General features: G+C 43.6%; 2 protein-coding genes across 2 annotated transcripts in view; both read right to left on the bottom strand.

The window, feature by feature from the left end:
* adpgk2 (ADP-dependent glucokinase 2) overlaps nucleotides 1-2,588 on the bottom strand; it is a 13,314-nt gene extending 10,726 nt beyond the window's left edge. The window contains exons 1-2 of the mRNA XM_076300386.1: nucleotides 2,173-2,588; nucleotides 900-1,059 (exon numbers count right to left, since the gene is read on the bottom strand). Coding sequence (XP_076156501.1) covers nucleotides 900-1,059; nucleotides 2,173-2,365 — 353 coding nt within the window. The 5' untranslated portion in view covers nucleotides 2,366-2,588. The remainder of the gene's footprint in view (nucleotides 1-899; nucleotides 1,060-2,172) is intronic.
* A 960-nt stretch (nucleotides 2,589-3,548) lies between these two features.
* Nucleotides 3,549-19,397, bottom strand: hnrnpua (heterogeneous nuclear ribonucleoprotein Ua). The gene is made up of 14 exons (XM_076300385.1): nucleotides 18,735-19,397; nucleotides 17,426-17,540; nucleotides 16,015-16,088; nucleotides 15,032-15,171; nucleotides 14,601-14,700; nucleotides 13,754-13,866; nucleotides 13,225-13,488; nucleotides 11,195-11,314; nucleotides 10,114-10,242; nucleotides 9,199-9,367; nucleotides 8,553-8,825; nucleotides 7,377-7,621; nucleotides 6,789-6,884; nucleotides 3,549-5,938 (listed from the first exon to the last, which is right to left on the bottom strand). The coding sequence occupies exons 1-14, from the start codon at nucleotides 19,216-19,218 to the stop codon at nucleotides 5,888-5,890; spliced, it is 2,373 nt and encodes a 790-aa protein (XP_076156500.1). The 5' UTR covers nucleotides 19,219-19,397; the 3' UTR covers nucleotides 3,549-5,887.

The raw sequence follows: 19,397 nt of genomic DNA, 5'->3' as shown, positions 1-19,397 counted from the left end.
TGGGTTTCTTTGGATCACGCTTCACCAGGTGTTTTGGACTAGGCTGGTACAGCCCATCTCAAAATACTCAGCCCAGCTCATTGATTTTAAAATGGCAGACGCTGTGGATTTCTGATGACACAGGATCTCCTTTTACAGAAGCGATCAACTCAGCAGCTATGAAAATATGCAGGTTCACATGGCCTTAAAGGATGGAAATAACTTCTCTTGAATACATACGTATCTTTCAGAGAAACCTCAGGCACACCAAAGCTACAGACTGATTAGCAAAGCGCTGGATGTCAGTCAGGTCATCTGACTGTAACCTGACTCAAGATCCATTTGCATACAGACCTATAGAGAGAGATGTTTGAACAGTGAGGGGGCAGTTAAAATAAACATGCTTGTGAAGGGAAAAGATCCTTGGGCCTCTCAGCTACTGGGGTTAAACTGTAACCCCGGGGTGTTGGAGCGGATCGGGCTCTTCAGCACCAGTGGCTGAACTCATGCCAAACAGCTCTTTAGCCACTGCACTAACACGTTATGTCCCCTCTCCAGCTTGTAAAAACACGGGACACACTATCTGGTGCTTGCCTCTCCCACCGCTGCAGAATTCCAGACCTGTTCTGTTGCCCACAAACACAATCTAGAATTCTAGCGTCTCTCTCTCTGGTGTTCTGAGCTGACTGGGAGGAAGAGGATTAAGATCAGTAGGTTAGTTAAGTAATGTTCTAGAACTTTTCTGTTTCCAATTGACACAATCTCCTTAAAGTTCTTCAGGAACTTCCTACTCCTCTCTCCCTCTCACTCACTCACTCACTCACTCACTCACTCACTCACTCACTCACTCACTCACTCACTCACTCACTCACTCACTCACTCACTCACTCACTCACTCACTCACTCACTCACTCACTCACTCTGAAGCTGCCCCCGGGGCGAAGAAGTAGCCGAAACTCTGGGCCAGCTGCTCCGCATTCTCGATGTAGTCGTGATGCAGGGGCTGGTCAGTGGGCGGCAGGCCAATCTTGTTCAGCAGTGCTACGCCGTCCACAATGATGTCCACACAACCCCCAAAACCTGACAGACAGGAGACAAACAGGGAACGAGGCCATGGAATCTCACACCTGAGGATTTCAAAATTCCCTTCTCTGTCTCAGCCACCTTTTTCTCAACTGATTTCTGATGCGAGGTCAATATAGGTCAGTAGTAAAGGTAATTATAGACCAGGGCAGGATGTTAAATACCACATAGTGCAGAGATGGGGCCGTTGTAGATGTTACTGGCCATGGAAATGAGCTGACGTCCTGATAACTGCTGCGACATGAGGTGATATGGATGGAGTTTTATCTAGGAGTGAGGTGGAACCCTCTTGTCATCTCGCATGACTTAATCTTTGAACCCAAAAGATAATGCTTTGCGATTTGGGTAGCTTTGAAGCGGAATGTGTGTGATCAATTACTACTACATCAATGAGCTTTCAAAGACAAAAAAAAACCCTCAACTGTAGTTTATTACTGTATTCATCCCTCTTTTAAGTTAATATACTCAACCAACAATAGGGTTGACATAAGACATTCAGGTGAGTTGGGAAAGAGTGTCTTAGTAGCTAGCTATTTGGATAGCCCTGTCTGATATGGAGCCTGTTCGTACAAGGCTGATGACCTGGAACATCAGCATGAGTTGGGGAACGTCTGAGAAAGCTGGCTCTAAAAGTTACCAGCTTGAACAAAAATACACTGCATTTCTTCATAATATCAACAATACTCTAAATACATGAGAAAACAGTAAAACGTTTACCACTGTCTGGCAATCCAAATAATTTCTAAAACTGATTAGCCAGGCTAAAAACTGATGTCACCTAAAGTTATTTGAATACCATGCTGTGTTGATGCTTTAGGCTATAATGTCACGCTGACACAGCATAAAATATCAGACCAGTTCTTTTGAGATGAATGGTGTGCAACTCTTTTGTTAGGCTACCTTGGTCATGACTCGTGCACTATTTCACTGGCTAAGTAGTATTAGTAAGTTGTAGTAATAGTAAGTTATAGTATAGTAGTAATACATAGTAAGTTGTCGGTGTGAACATCAGTTTGGGTAAGAACAGCCAAAGTGCCCTAAGAAAATAGCAAGAGAACCTAACATTGTCGTACCTGGATAGCCAACCAAGGAATGATAGAAATGTCTTACCTATGGCAACCTTCGGTCTGGCGACATTATTCACTCCCACTTTGCTTTCTGCACGAAGCAGCGATGACAAAACGGCATCAAGTCTTTCGTCTAACCCCGGACCATGAAAGGGAGCCCTAAACCAGTATGCTAGGAGAACCACCAAGAGAGACGTGATGGTTCCATATTTCATGAATGAAGACCCGGTCGCCATTGCCAAATAGTCTACGAGACTGAGCTCACTAAACGATCAAGCTGACGTTAACTCTATCATCAAGTAGGGTGGCTCTGAAAAAAAACCGAACTAGCGAGGCTAGGCACTCCTTGCACGCTATTTCCTAATAAACTAGCTAGCTAATAACTGGCTAATAGGGGATGAAACTCCCCGATAAAACAACACCCACCCACACAGACCGAACCGAACACACACGACGCACCGCAAGTTGCAACAAATAAGCATAAGTGGATTGGCGGAAGGGGGAGTGACAACAAAGCGGAAGTGAAATTCTGCCAGATTTAGGATTTTAAACTCAGCAAGGTAAATTCTACAATATTATCACAGATGGCAGGATTGCGCGTTAGCTGAATAGTTATCCTATCTAGCATACGCGGATGAGTCCATCAGATATATAAATAAAGAGTTAAAAAGTCGGCGTTATTGTCTTGTTTGAAAAGGCAAGGCAAATGGAAAGTAAGCTCACTAATGCCCCCTTGCGACAAGTGTTATATGGTAGTCACAAAGAGAAACAATTCTTTTGTCTGCAGCAGAAAACTAAAAAACAAAGTAGCCTATCTGTATATTCCATCTGGATGGAATACATTTTTTTATAAACCCACACAATGAGAACATATTGCATTATATTGTGTCATTACTGTGGCTATTACACTATTAGACTGAGAAGCTAGAACATGTTTGAACAAGTGTGAGCTATACTAAAAAGCTCAATCAGACCACTCAGTAGGTTGGCTGAATTCCCCCTTAGGACAGTGAAATGATGAGGAAAGTTGGCTGATATCTCTGGGATGAATGTGGTGGGAAGTATTGTTCAGTGCACACAAATATGTGACACATTCTGGGGTCCAAAACAGAATACAGTCATTCGGCCTACACACACACACAAATCCTTGTTTCTTTCTAGTTTGGCACTTACATCTTATATTGAGAAAAACATTTTGCTATCTTACTTTCAGTGCTTTTTGTTGTTGATGTTACTCCGAATAAAAGTGTTCTGAACGACTAACTGTCCATTCATACATACATACATAAACACACACACACAGGTATATATATAGTCTATGCATATAAGCGTATATATAAGTGACCACTCTGACTACATGTGCATCATCATGCAAATACCATTGACTGGAATGAAGCAAAAGATCTATGACTACATAGAGAATTTGAGGCTCATAATTGCCACTTTATTATAATTTCAAAAAAGACATAATTTCTTTACTCATGAAGAGTAAGTGGAAACGGAATAAATAAACTATTTGGTCAGTGTTTTTTTTTCTTTTGAGTTTTAAGTCTTAAAATAGCAAAATACAAAACATAGCAAGGTATAAAAAAAGAAAGAAACAAACAAATAAAGTCTATCTTACAAAATGTTAACATTATCCGAGAACAATACACATCACCTGACCAAATACTTGTACACTAACGAACACTATGACAAGCAAGCGCCACTTCAAACCAACTGCAAACTAGTTTCTTCTTACAGTGCATGCCATTGTTAGCCACATAATTTTGTTACTTTGTATAAAACACTCGGATTCTATATATATATGGTATATCTGCAATAAAATTTGCTTTGAAAAGCAATTTTCATCTTAAATAATAAAATAAATGGTTGGTCTTGCATCAGACGACTTTGTGAATATAACCACTCACAAAGAGAGTCAACAAATACTGTATTATGACTCCATAAGAATGAAGAAAAGATCACAATATTAACAGAAGAAAATGGTCTATATACTGTAACAAATCTAAAACAATAGTGTAATTCAAATATGAAATGTAAATCACAGAAACACATCACTTTTCTACTAACCTAATCAGTTGTACTGTAGTTATAATTTATACTTAATGCACAAACAATGGGAAATAACAATATGGCATAATAACTTACTAGTAACAACATTATATGTGCCTTTGTTATGAACGGAGGGGTGTTATCTTCCTCTCCTTACCATGGGTCTTGAGGATTGTAAGAGAACATGAACTGTTTACATTGATTACAATGAATGTGCTTCTGTGGTCTTCGCTGATGATTCAGGTTGTTGTTATTTCAGTGCAAACGTCAACCTCCACTGACCTGGTCAAATCCAACTACCAATGCTTAAATTCAGACTCCATCTCTTAACTCGAACACATTGTGGTCTATTCCATCCTATTGTGCGTGTCATGCTAAAACACAGTGTGGCTGATAAAACCATGTAAACATTTCAGAGGGGGTGTCAGAACATGATTGCGCAAACAAACCTACACACCCAAAACCAGTCTAATGTTTGCAAAAAAAGTACTGATGCAAGTCGTTAACATTTGACATGATAAAAAAATAAAAGCATACAAGAAAAAAAAAAACTACGATCCCCACTGGCATACCCAGAGTGTCCTGCCAGTGGAGAGAAACCAAAGACCCACGACAATGTCTATAATGACAGCAAGGACTAAAGGACTGGAACCATCAATATTTACACTCCTAAAACCTGGGCAATATATGCCTCAATTTAATACCTTGGTAAATCCTAAATGACTACTGCAACGACTAACTTCAAAGCTTACTGTATCTGTTAATTTGTGAACAAACAAGTGTTGCTATTTTTAATATGTATACTCCAATCAAAAATAGGCAAAGCCATGACGTAATCATTTTCACACCACATGTATCTTTGACTGCTCTGATTGAAATATCTTACACTTTAATTATTGATATCTACAAATATGGACATTGACCATTTAGTGTTGTTATAACTTCTTTTTTTTTAAAGTGGCTTAAACTTTTTTTTTTAGAACAGTGGCTATTGGACCTATTGCTAGTGAAAACGCTATTTAACCAGCATTAGGTTTAAAAACCTGAAATTTCATTAAAACTTAAAAAAAGATTATTATGTAGATTCTCAGGATTCTACAACTTATTTCCTGATAAATGAGCTGGTTAAACATATTTTTTTCTGGCATCTGCTTCAATAGTCACTGTTGTTTTTAAACAATTTTCAGGCCAATTCAACATCTTTAGGCATTAGTATTCAACCAGTATTATATTGTATACGGTTGCAAGCCAGCCTGCAGATACAAATACTCAAAGCTGCTTCATGCTCCTAGAATGAGTTCTGTTTCCTACTGATAATAATGGACTCATGACGATGTATACAACAAACGAAAAACTTAAAACCTTACTGATATCTGTAGTAAAAAGTACATTTACAAGTAGAAAGCAGAGCCCTGAAAGCTTCAAAAACCATCCCACCCTGATTTTAACGCTGACGCTTCTCCAAGCTGTGAAACAGGTGGCCAAAACAAAAACAAATTTTGTAGTATGTCAGCTGTGGAATGTCTTGAGTGTCTTCAAAAAGCAAAAAAACAGAACCGAACCAACACTGAGGTGATCAAAGCGGACATGTTCTACAGACGGAGGCCCTTAGCGCTTGACAGGAGGATGGAGTGATGTTGTTTTCTCTCTCTCCTTCTCTTTCTCTCCTTCACTCTCTATCTTTCACTCTCTCTCTGTGGTCTTTAGTAGTATCCTGGGTGGTACTGCTGGCTCCACGGTTTCTGATTCCAGAACTATAGACAGACGAACAGGAACAGGAGAGAGCTGATTAAAGAAGGGAACTTGCACACCTACATTCAATTCCAATCAATACTTTTTACCTCACAATTTATTTTAAGTGACATTTTAGGATTGACAAAGTGAAACTTTAAAGTGATAGATAAATTTCAACATTTATGTAGACATATATATTGTACATTTATGCACACTTTGTTTTAATTAGCATGATCATAGCCCGTTCTTTCTGAGATGTAGGTATGTCCAGGGCCATCAATAAAGAGGTAAGACTCCCTCACTGCGCCCCAAGTGGCATCTCTGCAAATTACGCTTTAAAGAGAGCACCAACGACTTAACACAATGACATGCCGTGCCACTCATGCGGACATCACTGACTGCAGAGCGAATGCTTTGGAGTGAACTGGGCCATTCAGGATCAGCTCTGGTGTTTAAGGGCTATGGACATCGTCTGAAATATCTGCACCCACAAGACTTCAGTGGATGGTTTAAAAAAAATCGTAACCACAGCAGCAGTTGATTACAGAGAAAAGGTATCATAATAACAGAGACATTTCAGGAGGGGTAAAGACCTCTGAAGTTCGCCTACAAACATGACCCAATGCTGCCATCTTTACCCATATAAGGAGATCCGGATCTCTTTCTGGATCTCCTTATATGGGCAAAGATGGCAGCTTTTTGGGGAGGTGAACTTCAGAGGTCTCAGGCCAGTGTGTATGGCTCGATGGTGTTTTATGCCCCCAAAGTCATCTTCCAGGCAGCGCTGCCACCGCTGACTTAAAGGCACCTAATCCTAACCCCAACCCTAACCCTAACCTTAACCCATGCCTAGTCCAGTTCAGTCCTTACCCCCTGCTGCCAACTCTGGTTGAAAGCCTGGGCCTTGTTCATGCCAAAGTTGCCGTTCTTGAAACCCCGGTTGTTGCCTCCTCGTCCGCGGAATTTCTGTAGAGACAGGACGATTATAAGAGATGCAACCCAAACAGATTCTGGAGTGGTTCCTCTAGCTCTGACTGGTGAGTCTGGCTATGCTACCTCCCGAAGAGCGCTTCAAATAAGCATTTAGGAACAGAACAAAAATAATCTAATTCAGTTGCAACAGTTGCCATCTCTCTGATACCTTTTTTTATATAGGCTACTTTGAGGACTACTCACTGGAGTACCTGTAATACAAATAATTATAAATACACAACTAATACAAATGCAAATAATACAAATAAGTACAAATAATCAAAATATCAAAGTTATTTTGAGACCTTCTACATAAAGTAAATAATAATTCAAGTCAATTCAACTGAATCTTTATTTCAGCCCCATAGCATGGAAAACAAAAGTGATCTTGTAAAAAAAAAGTGATGAAAGTGAATCATGATGAAAGCGGGTATGATAGTTCGTCAATCAATCAAGTGAGTTTAATTGTTCGGTTATTTAACCCACCTGGTTAAAGTTGCCTCTGTTGCCCCCGCCGCGGTTTCCCATGTTACCCCTGTGCATGGCGCCTCCGCGGTTGCCCATGTTCCCCATGTTGCCCCTGCCAGGACCCCCCCGGGGTGCCCCGCCCCTGTTGGGCATGCCGCCGCCCCGGTTGTTGAAGCCCCCGCGGTTGGGGAAGCCCCCTCGGAAGGCAGGGGGGGGCAGGAAGCCTCGAGGTGGCCGGTTGAAACCACCACGGGGACCCGGCGCTGGGGAATCACAACAAACACACGTGAACAACACACACACACACACACACACACACACACACGCACACACACACGCACGCACGCACACACACACACACACACACACACGCACACACACACACACGCACACACACACACACACACACACACACACACACACACACACACACACACACACACACACACACACACACACACGCACACACGCAAACAACATGTGAAAAAGTCTGGATCAGCTGCAATCACGGCACACAGGTAAAATGCACTAGCCTAGAAATCTAGACGCACCCTAGCGGCAGCAAATTACATTTGCTGCCAGGGCTAGTCTAGCAACTCTCCATTGGCTTGTGAGCTCGAAAAATGTAACTTCTATCAGGCCAATCAAATCGTGTATAGAGTCGTTAGGCGGGCTTAACATAATGATTGATGTCAGAGTTGCAACGGTTTGTCTTGAATTCCCTACTTGAAAACAAATAAGATGGACGTTGCTGTTGGCGAACAGTGTGACACGAGTTAAGCTTTTATTAAGTTGGCAAAAGTTTGAACTAGCCAACTAGCTCCGCTGGTGGGAAACGCATGGAACTCATAGCGCTGTCCTATTGCGTGCAGAGGGAATTTGAAAGACAACTGATTATCCCGCCCCTCGGACTGAGCACTGCGAACGGTGAGTGCCCAGACCCTACATTTTAATGTGGTTCTGGCTCGTCAGGCTAAAAATGCACATGTTCCGCAACTATACTCCATTTAAAGTCTGTGTGTGTGTGTCAAAACACTAATAGCACAACAATTTTATCTGACGGGATTTGGTACAGGACTTGATGTTGGTTAAAGTATTTTTTCCATCAATATTATGTTGTGGAAGTGGGAGTGTAAGATGGGACACGTATGCATGCACACGTACACACACAAAGACGCACAAACAAACACACACCTCCCCTGAAGTTGCCTCTGTTCTGGAAGCCCCCTCGTCCTCCTCGCTGCCCCTGCCCCCCTCCACCCCTGCTGAACTGGTTCTTGCCCCCCCTGCTCCTGTTGCCCCCTCTCTTGGGCGGCGCTCCCCCCTGGTTGGGTTTCTTCTCCGGGGGCAGCGAGGTCTTGCTCTCCTCCTTGTACTGCTCCAGCAGCTTGGTGGCCTCGTCCTTCTGCAGCTCTACGTAGCTCACCCCTGTGAAGTAGTCACCCTCCTCAGGCAGGGTGTAGATGCCTACGGAGGAACACACACACCCTTCAGTTTTTACTGTTACTACTAACTGTCACATTTTGTTATTACTGTTACAACGGTTACTACTGTAACTGTCACTACTGTTACTACCAAGTCTAATCATATCTGTGTCCCCCTGTGTTTACCCTTCAGTTATTACTGTTACTACGGTAACTGTCACTACTGTTAATACCAAGTCTAATACTATCTGTGCTCCCCTGTGTTTTCCCTTCAGTTACTAGTGTAACTGTCACTACTGTTACTACCAAGTCTAATCATATCTGTGTCCCCCTGTGTTTACTCTTCCGTTATTACTGTTACTACGGTTACTACTGGAACTGTTAGTGTGTAATCCTCTCCGTGTTCCCAAACTCACCCTTCATCTTCAGGACAGCGTGCTCGGGGACGTCTTTCCCGTCTGTCTCAGCCTTCTTCTGCGTCCTCAGCTTGTAGTCGTCGTCCGAGGGGCAGACCACCACGGCCTTGCGCTGGAAGCCGGCGAACAGACACATTTTCCTCCGCTGGGCTGGAGCTGAGACGTTGGTCTGCGGAGAGAGAGAGAGAGAGAGATGGAGAGAGGGAGCAAGAGAGAGGCAGAGAAAGAGAGAGAGGGAGCAAGAGAGACAGATAGAGAGGAAGAGAGAAAGAACGACAGAAAGAGAGAGAGATGAAGAGGGAGAGAGACAGAGAGGGGAAGAGAGAGAGAGAGGGAGGGAGAGAGAGAGAGAGATGGAAAGGTCACAGAGGGTTCAGTCTAACGGAACAAAATAGCTGCTTCATTTATCTGCACTGAGCTGAGACAGAGTTGCATGCAGACGTCATCCTCTCATCAGAGGGATAAGGAGGATGTACTGTACATATCGTCTGATTTGCAGATCAGAGGAATTATCATTTCATCTCTGAATAGTCTAAAGAGAGATAATAACTCCTCAGCAAGCAGGGAAGTACTGGGCAGTTATACAGGACGCAGCAAATGTGCAGGGGGAGTTATCTGTGCTTAAAAAATGCTTTATATTTTCTCTGTCTTTATTATTTATATAATTTATTATTCTTTTTTATATATAATTATTTGAATAAAGAAAGATCTTAAATCTCAATACAGCTATGAGAGTTCTGGAAATATTATGTGATTTAAAATGCATATATATTGACATTTATTTCAACATTTCATAATGAATGATTTTACAAATAAACAAATTAAAGTGTTAACCAAAACACTGTTTTTTTCCCAGATCACTGGTCCAAACTATCACCACTGATGTTTCTGTGTTCAGTATGCCCTGGACTGTACCTGGTCCAGGATGTAGTTCCTCTTTTTGCGGGCGGCAATCTCGATGAACTTCCCCAGGAAGAGCGGGGCTCGCTGAGAGATGGCCGTCAGTTTCGTCACGTCCTTCATCTGACGCTTCAGGCTGGCAATCTGGGATCCGGATTAGCACAGATTAGGACGAGGTTGCCAGGGATGGCCGGGGCTTAGCACATGGGGCGTGACCCCGTGACTCTGCTAGCACCTCGCTGCACCGCACAAATCCACACACCCACACATACACTGCACACGCACGCACACACAAGCACACACATGCACAAACACACACACATGCACGCACACACACACAGGCACCTACACCCACACATACACTGCACACGCACGCACACACAAGCACACACATGCACAAACACACACACACGCACGCACACACACACAGGCACCTACACACACACACACACACACACACAAGCACACACAAATCCACACACCCACACATACACTGCACACGCACGCACACACAAGCACACACATGCACAAACACACACACACGCACGCACACACACACAGGCACCTACACACACACACACACACACACAAGCACACACAAGCACACACACATGCACAAACACGCACATGCACAAACACACACATGCACAAACACACACATGCGTGCACAAGCGCACACACTACGCCCTCAGCATTCCGCTGCACTGTCTGCACACTACATCCCACACTATACACTAAACCCTCTGGCTAGATTAGCAGGATCAGCGAGGAGACCGTGCCGTGCCGCTAACATACCAACATTACATCTGTGCTCATGAGGTGAAGGTGTTTAAAATAAACATAATGTGGATAATGTTGTCATTCCTTCCCAGTAAAACTGTGACCTGCAATGATTTCATGTCAAAGACATGTAGCAGTGAAGTGGATCTGACCCAGATACAGTGGAACCATGCTATGATTGATCAGAGCCAGATTCACTGAGATGTAATCCAGATTCACTTCAGATCCAATCCAGATTTGCCCGTGTCTTAATGGACTGAGGAGCACTAGAGTATGACAGCTCTGAGGAGAAGAGAGAAGAGGTTTGCTTGCTTACCATCATCTTCTCCAGGATGGTGTTGGTTCCCAGGATGTTGTATTTCCCAGGGTTCTCCTTGGTGTGTTTAGTGACCCACGAGGTCTTGCCCGCGCCCGGGAGTCCCACCATGACAATGACCTGCATAAAACGTCCACAGTCATTCAGATCATCAGAGTACTAACACCTTAGGGACTTAGCGTCTTTTTCTGACAAAAGAAGTTATGCAGACCGCTTTTTCAGTTTGAAAAAAAAATCTGCCAGCGTTCTTGTTCCAAAAAGCAGTCGGAAGCGTCTTTTTTGCGATAGACACAGTGACTAACGTTACGTGTGGGTACAAAATGTTGCGGAAGAGAAAACTCACGTTGGCTATTGCTTTTGGTATGTTATGGTAAAGTTGTGAAGTCATGTCAAACAATTCCCTATGCTCAGACACTAAAACGAGTCTCTCGACCGGTGTTCTGTCACCATTTTTTACTTGGTTGTCATGGGAAACCACAGGTCTCGGTAATCTGCTTGTGATTGGTCATCCGTAAAAAAGATAGCATGACGTATGGCGTTTTTCCGCTAGAAGTTGAACATTTCTCAACTTCTGAGCTGCAGAAAGACGGTTGCAGTCGCGTTTTAAAAGAAGCCGACGGCTTTTTTGAAAACACGGTCTACTCCATAGGGTTATAATGTAAAACAGACGCCGGCAGCTGAGAAAAAGATGCTTAGTCTGAACGTACCCTTAGGGCCCGTCCCAATACCTCCCCTACCCCTAGATTTTTGCCCTAACCCTCGTTTTTGCGCGTGCACGTGTAGGGCTAGGGTGTCCCATTACTATAGGGAGCAAGGGGAAGTGCTATTTTGCCCTTAAAATCAATCCTCAAAACATAGCCAGGACCGATGCAGGCTTAAAACGAAGTGGGAGATGAAATTACCCTGGATACCATGCGAGCTCAGCGAGCCGGCCAAATTTTTCATATATTTTCGCAAATAAGCATATTAAAATTTCGGAATATGTTGGAATATGTTAGCTGGATGCACATCTGATGGACTGTTGAGTTTTGAACACTAATGTTAGAAAATATCTCACGAAGCTATCTGACGATGTTCATGATATCTGCTGAGTGCTTTGAGAGAGTCTGCCCATCAAATAACGTTATATATCTGATCTGGGTAGTTTTGTCAATATTTAAGGTGGGTGTTCTGGCGTTCACATGAACACGAATATCTTTGTTGATTAACTAGACGTAGATAAACCAGCACAGCCCACACAACAACGACCGCTGGAATGGGCATGTTCCTGAATGAAAATAGTAGCAGGCTACTACCGGTAGACACGTCGGCGCTGCGCGTGACGTAGGTGAGCACGTTCGCTACGCTAATTTGCATTTAGTGGTGTCCCAATTTATAGGGAAAGATCTTCACCTCCACTTCCCTTGTCGAGGGGGCTTTAATGTTGAGGGCAATCAAAACCAAGTGGAAGTTTTAAGGGGGGAGAAATGGGACGGGCCCTTACTCTTCCCCAGCCTGTCTCACTCAGTGGACGACGAAGAGAGTAAACGTGAGTGTGTCTGCTCTTGGGCAAATCTAACACACAGAATGGAGCAGCTGTTTCTAATTCACACCACTTTACAACGCCATTTGACTCCCTACACAAACAGCCAGCGGGGCCCCAGGCACAGACTCCAGGTACAGTTAAAAACACCATTCAACAAAAGTTATTGTGTGCACATCCCACCTTCTGGCAGGTGCAGGACAAAAAATCCTACCCAAGTGAAAAAATATATAATGTCCGCAACACTGCTTTTTGCAGCAGGGTGAAAACGTTGCCTTTGTACATTAAACATATGGGAGTCTAAAGGAGTGTTGCGGACATTACTGTATATATTTTTTCACAGTTAAGAACACCACCACACCCTTTAGCAGCAGCTGTGACGCGTGACTGGCAAACGCACTAAAGGCGTGCAGGGACACATACACAGCCACATAAATCTCTACATGACACTCATTTCTGTGCCTCAAAATGTTTTCGTTTTTTTTTGCAGAAGACACAACGAGCTGACCTCGCATTCCTCTTTGGTGTCGGGTCCTTTGGGGCCCCTGACGCGCTCCGTCACGGGGATCTGCTGCAGGAATGTGAAGCCGTCGGGCGTGGGGAAGAAGGGCGCCTCCTGCTGGCCGAAGTTGAACTCCACGGCGCAGTTGTGGCACAGGACGTGTGGGAACAGGGGCTGATCGGCCAGGCTCTCCTTGCCGACCGTGAACGCCACGCCCAGGTCTTTACCGTTCTTGGAGAAAGAGAGCTCCACCTCTGCACCATCAAAGTTCTGTAGGGCACACACACACACACGCACGCACGCACGCACACACACACCCGCACACACACACAAAAACACACGCACGCACACACACACACTCAAACACACACACAGACACACACACACACACAAACACACACACACACACGCACGCACGCACACACACACACACAAACACACACACAGATCAGTTGCTGCATTGCTTACTACTGTAAACCTAGGGTGGATTGGCTAGAGATGAAAAGGCTTTCTAAATCTCCACTGTCATACTCACGATGAAGCAACCGACTACATCATTTTCATCAAACGACTCTCCATAGTCCTCCGTCTTGCAGTTTGTGGTCTTCTTGCCCTTTGTAGAAAAGGCATAAGAGTGCTCCTCTTCACCTGCAGGGGGAGAACACTGCACTTAGAACCCAAGGCACATCAAACACCACACCTTTTAGAACCAAAATGTAAATACAGACAAGAAAAGCTTGTAGTCCCATTCCTGCTCTCTGCTCTGTAAAAAAAACGGGCCCTTAAAGTAGAATTCCCCTCCAGAAAAAAAAACACTATAAGAAGGTACACTACTACAGTAATGACTAAGGGTGTTAATGATTTCTTCAGATGTATTTACACTTATATTTTGAGTCACGATTGGTAGCGTTTGACAGCAAAGTTCCTTAAGAACTGAGCCTAGAACAGCCGTTCTCAAAGTGGGGAATAGAGACATGGCAGTTGGACTCCATAAACAGAAGAAAAATATTTAATGCGTGTCTTTATTGACAATAAAACCATAAACTCAAAATAACACAAACACACACAAACAAAGGGGTTGTTAATGTTTCGCTGCTTTTTGTTTCTGAGCATATGTAAGTGACAAATAATAGGTCTATATATAATTTAATATAACATCAGATGAAGGGGATCTGGAGCGAAATGTAATGTGGAACCATAGCACGAAAATAATGTTTTAACATGGTTACCATTTCATTGGCACCTAAGACATCTAAAGAAGAGGTTTGTGAGTTATAAAGAAGAGGTTCTAGAGCTCATAAAGAAGAGGTTTGTGAGTTATAAAGAAGAGGTTCTAGAGCTCCTAAAGAAGAGGTTCTTTGGGCTAAAACCCTGTTCCTTACCCAGAAGCAGAGTACCGCTGGGCAGAGACCATCCCACCAGAACCTCGTGGATCTCGATGCCCTTGCTGGAAATGTGCTTCACCGGGATCTTCTCAATAATCTAAGGACAGGAAATCAGCCGATGAGAAGTGTTTGAAAAAAACAGGATGGCATGCAGTTTCAGGGCTTAAGTTATAACAATGTCATAACCCAGTAAAATAGATAAAAATGGAAACACAGTCAAACTTAAATTGGGTGATCTACTTTCTCAAAATGACATACAGATGAAACAGTATGGCCTCTGTAACAGATATACACAAACAGACACACCTAGACTCATAAATATGTAGATGGACTCACACACACAGACAGACAGACAGGCAGGCAGAGAGAGAGAGAGAAAGAGAGAGAGAGAGAAAGAGAGAGAGAGAGATAGAGAGAGATCACCTCACCTTCATCTCGAAGCAGGCCTTCCCTTTGGCCAGCCCATAGGAAGCGCGACCCCCGGCCCACAGGTAGGCGAAGCTCTCCATGGTGAGGGAGGAGGCGCTGTAGCGATCCCGTGACACCTTGAAGTGCAGGTCACTGTTGTCTGCAACGCACAAACCAGGTCATTACAAATAATAAAGCATGTCATCTCTGGGGATTAAAATATACAGTGCATTAGCACCACACAGATACAGTACATCCCCATGAGCTACAACAGTACATTCCCATGAGATTAATTAGTTGCATTAGTATGTTTAAGATTATTCAGCTGTATTTCAAATATCTGTCTGATTTATGTGCTGACAAAGGCACAAGAATGTGAAATGTAAGCACACAATTTCAGAAACAACTGGGTGTCTTCTTATTACAAATTACAAATCTAAAGACAGCGTCATGATCAGAACAAATTAACGTCAATGTCAGAAGAAAACCTAAAACTTGAGAGGTGATTAGGTGAGCTCAACATAATGAAGGCACCCTTTAGGGTATTTTCTTCTTGAAGAGATGGGAGGTAAACAGCCATGTGAAGTGGTGGAATTTAATGAGCTGTTTCCTCCTTCTCTCACACCTCCTCAGGGAGATCTGGCTGTTTAAATGCAGGCAGCAAACAGACTTCATACAGAACTAACCCATTTACTCTGTCCTGCACCACAACAACTGTTTTTACATTTTACATATTTACTGATTTATTTGATTTATAATAAATCATAAACGTGCTTTATTGCCAAGTATGTTGCAATCCCTTGAGTGTGTCAACATACTTGGCAATGAATTCTGATTCTGTTAACAGGTCAGGACAGGACTAAAGACAAAAGGCCAGACCCATGATGTGAACATCACCTATCAATGCAGGAACAAACGATGGTCTGACTAAACACTGATTAAGGGCAGCCCAGCGCATGCTTTAGAAATGAACAGCTAAATCTGTGGATTTGAAGGTGCTCACATGTGTCCAGACATACAGTGGTGTCATCAAACTCCTCATCCTCTTCCTCGAGAGGGGGCTGGGGAGACTTGGCTCTGTGAACAGAGAAAGGTATCAGATGGACTGTCCCAAACACCCGATTCTCTTCTCCACCTCACTGCCAGGCCCTCACAGGGGATCACTCGCCACGGAGCCTGACAGCACACACGCTCCCACGTCTTACTCAGGTAGCATCTCACTCAGACACACCTGGGCCACGACTGGCCCTGATCTGGCACCAGTTTGCCTCAACTGGGCCGGATCTGGGCCAGACCATTCCCAGCCTGTGTTTGTCTGTAGGCAGGTTGCTGTATTATTCATTGGTGGTGCATATGGGGTGTGATACCTGACATCCTATTTCAGTGTTACGTCATGCTGTCAGCCTTACTGGTCCACTGGCGTACTACACAATGCCTGACCAAAACTTGAAAAATAAAGTGGATAATGCCAAGTCAAAACTCCAAAAAAAGGAGTGGATAATGACAAGTCAAATTGGTATTAACAATATGCATATAGACTAGTCATTATTGTGTTGCTTATGTAATGTAACTGCAATGTAACTTATAGACAAGGATATAGTTCAGGGAGTTGTCTGTGTCAGCAGCTGCTGAAGTGTGTTGAATGGTGCTTGGCTTTAAGACATTACCCATGTGGACTGATCTGTGGCACTGAAACCAAGTTGCTGCTTCTTCACTGCTTGACTGAAAAAGCACTAAAAGGTTTACGTTTCCTGTGCAAAAAATAACCCTTCATGTTATGGGTGCACAATGCTTGTGCAACCTACATGTTAAACAGCAGTTAAACTCATTAGAGTACAGAGGAAAGATGACATCATCGTGTTTTAAAACAATTTAGCACAGAATTTGATATTATATTTTGACATTTTCAGACGAGAAACTACATATTCAAAATTGCACTTTCACCGGCAAGTGAAACACTGTAACCAAAACGACAGAATAAAATGACTGGAAGAATTAAGAACATTTTTAAAACATAGCATTGATATAAGAAGGAAAATAGGAAGAAAACTCATACAAGTCATTCATTCACAGATGTTGAAGTCCGGGCGTCCATGGTTGTATATGACTACTACAACATATACACTTGCTTTCCCAACATGATACCAACTACTTAACCTAGTAGTACCGACTACATATCACGGAAAATTGTCGAAATACAGACTGTGAAGGAAATAAAATGCTTTGTATTGGCCACTAATACTATAACAAAGGCTATTTTAGCCGATGGTAAAATGTGTGTTTCTTTGCACTAGAGAGGCAAAATAACTGTACGGACAGTATTGGCTATTTTACTGCCAACACCAGTCCATTAAAAACCTTGAATGTGCAGTGATTTCTCAGGAGTACCTGAGGTCTTTCTGCACAAACCTTACCGGCTGTATTTGCTTTCTTCAATAAATTCAAAGTAGCCCCTTCCATGTTCTTCCCGGCGTCTCTTAACACCCTTCTTATTCTTCTGTTCATCTCTCTTGTCTTTGTCCGCATCCCCTTTGGAAATAAAACAGAAGTAATGAGGCATGCCTCTGTGTTGGCCTTGCTGGACGGCCCACACTAGTCGACTCAGATGTACTGTACTGTACTGTACAGTGCAATCAGGTATGCATGAGTTACAATGCATGACTGGCATTTCATGGCGTCTTCTGTATAAGAATTAATTTACACTGCAGGGGTTTTCATGTCAGGAAAAGATTCGTTGGCTATGTGGATCATGCCGGTCGGTTCTTTTCAGGGTAATCAGAAAGGGAATCTCAGTGACAACATCTCCATCAGAGGGAAATGGTACCCGCCAGCAAATACTGGCTTTGGTTTTTTACAACATTTCACATCAATGTGGGGCCAAGCAACACACATTTTCACATTACATTTCCTTGCTAAAGGAAAGGGAAGGGTTAACATTTATGGTATGCTTTACCGCTGCTTGCATTAGCCTACTTCAAAGGTAAAACGGGAACGTTAGAATAGATAACAAAATGGTGCTCACGGGAGTAGCGCAAGAACACGCAAACTGTAATCGCAATTTATGTTATTTAGGCTACAACAGAAACATGTTATATCTTGTTATGAAGGACTGCCTCGTTTGAATGCATTCTGCTGGGAACTGACTTCCTTGAGATGCCACTTCCCCTGTCGCCACGGCGAGGAGCCACTTTACTGGAATCTGTGTTCTCTACACCCATGGGTCTTCAGAGCGTTTCAGCACCCCCCGAGAGCCGCTTTGTCTACTTCGGCTAGCAAACTATCCTCATTTCAAAACCGCAGGACCTCTATAACTACTTAATGCATAAACCCAAATCATCACAACTACTCACTGCTCAAACATTACAGCCTCGTAGCTTCATTCGCCATTGCTCTACAGCCGCGGCATCCGCTTATGTCCAACATATAATACCACACAAATGATGTGACAGTCCGCTGGTCCACTGTCAAAGGAGGCTAAATAGCATTAGCTGCGTTAAGCATAGCTCGGCTAGTTGCATCTGCCTGGTCATTGTCTGAGACCAGCTACGAACGTTAGCTCATTCACTCAAATCATCTATATCCACCTTAGCTTGAGCAATGCATCTATTTAAGACTCACTGACTATCCTGTAACGCTACTCATACATCTGATAATTTTGCTGACTGACAACCTCCAAACCCTTTCCATCGATGCTGAAGGGTTATCTGGTCAATGGGAGCTTACCATCCCCGGGCAGAGATCCCAACCCCGCGTCGTCATCATCGAATTTGTCCATCTCTTCATCATCCTCTTTGAGAAGAGCATCTTCGTCTTCGTCCGACTTATCCATCTCTACACCGGCATCCTCCTCCTCCTCCCCCATATCATCATCTTGCTGCTCGCCGACAACATCAGCAGAAAAATCAACGTTAGCGTCGCCCCCCTCTCCATCTTCCTCGTCGTCATCAGCCTCCATGCTCTCTCCGACCAGATCATCCTCCAAATCCTCGTCTCCCATTAAATTCAGGCCACTTCCATCGTCGTCGTCAGCACCATTGGCTTCTCTCCCTGAAGGAACGAAACCGCCTCCGCCTTGGGCCTCTTGGTCCAGAGCGGCCTGCAGCCGGTCCATTAATTCGGCCTTCAGTCCCTTGTCGGACAGCTGCCTCTTTTTCAGCTCGTCCTTCAGCTCATTTACCTTCAGTTTCTTGACGTTTATAGAACTCATTGTGAAAGCTTGAGAAAATTCGACGTCTATGCAATGTCTCACGCAACCTGTAATTTAAAACAGCCTCGAAAAAAAGAAAAGAAATGACGAGGAAGCTGTCGAAAGGCGACAAGGTTGACAGTGTAGCCGCCTGGAATTTTCACTGCGCCAAGCCCCAACAGCCAGTACCGATGACCCAC

The sequence above is a fragment of the Alosa pseudoharengus genome, unplaced genomic scaffold (genome assembly GCF_046254945.1).
Source record: "Alosa pseudoharengus isolate Yale_2024_CS ecotype anadromous, Long Island Sound unplaced genomic scaffold, YU_APseudo_1.1 YU_APseudo_1.1_scf_22, whole genome shotgun sequence".
NCBI lineage: Eukaryota > Metazoa > Chordata > Actinopteri > Clupeiformes > Clupeidae > Alosa > Alosa pseudoharengus.
The sequence above is the reverse complement of the archived record's forward strand: the minus strand, read 5'-3'. Positions and strand labels throughout refer to the sequence as shown.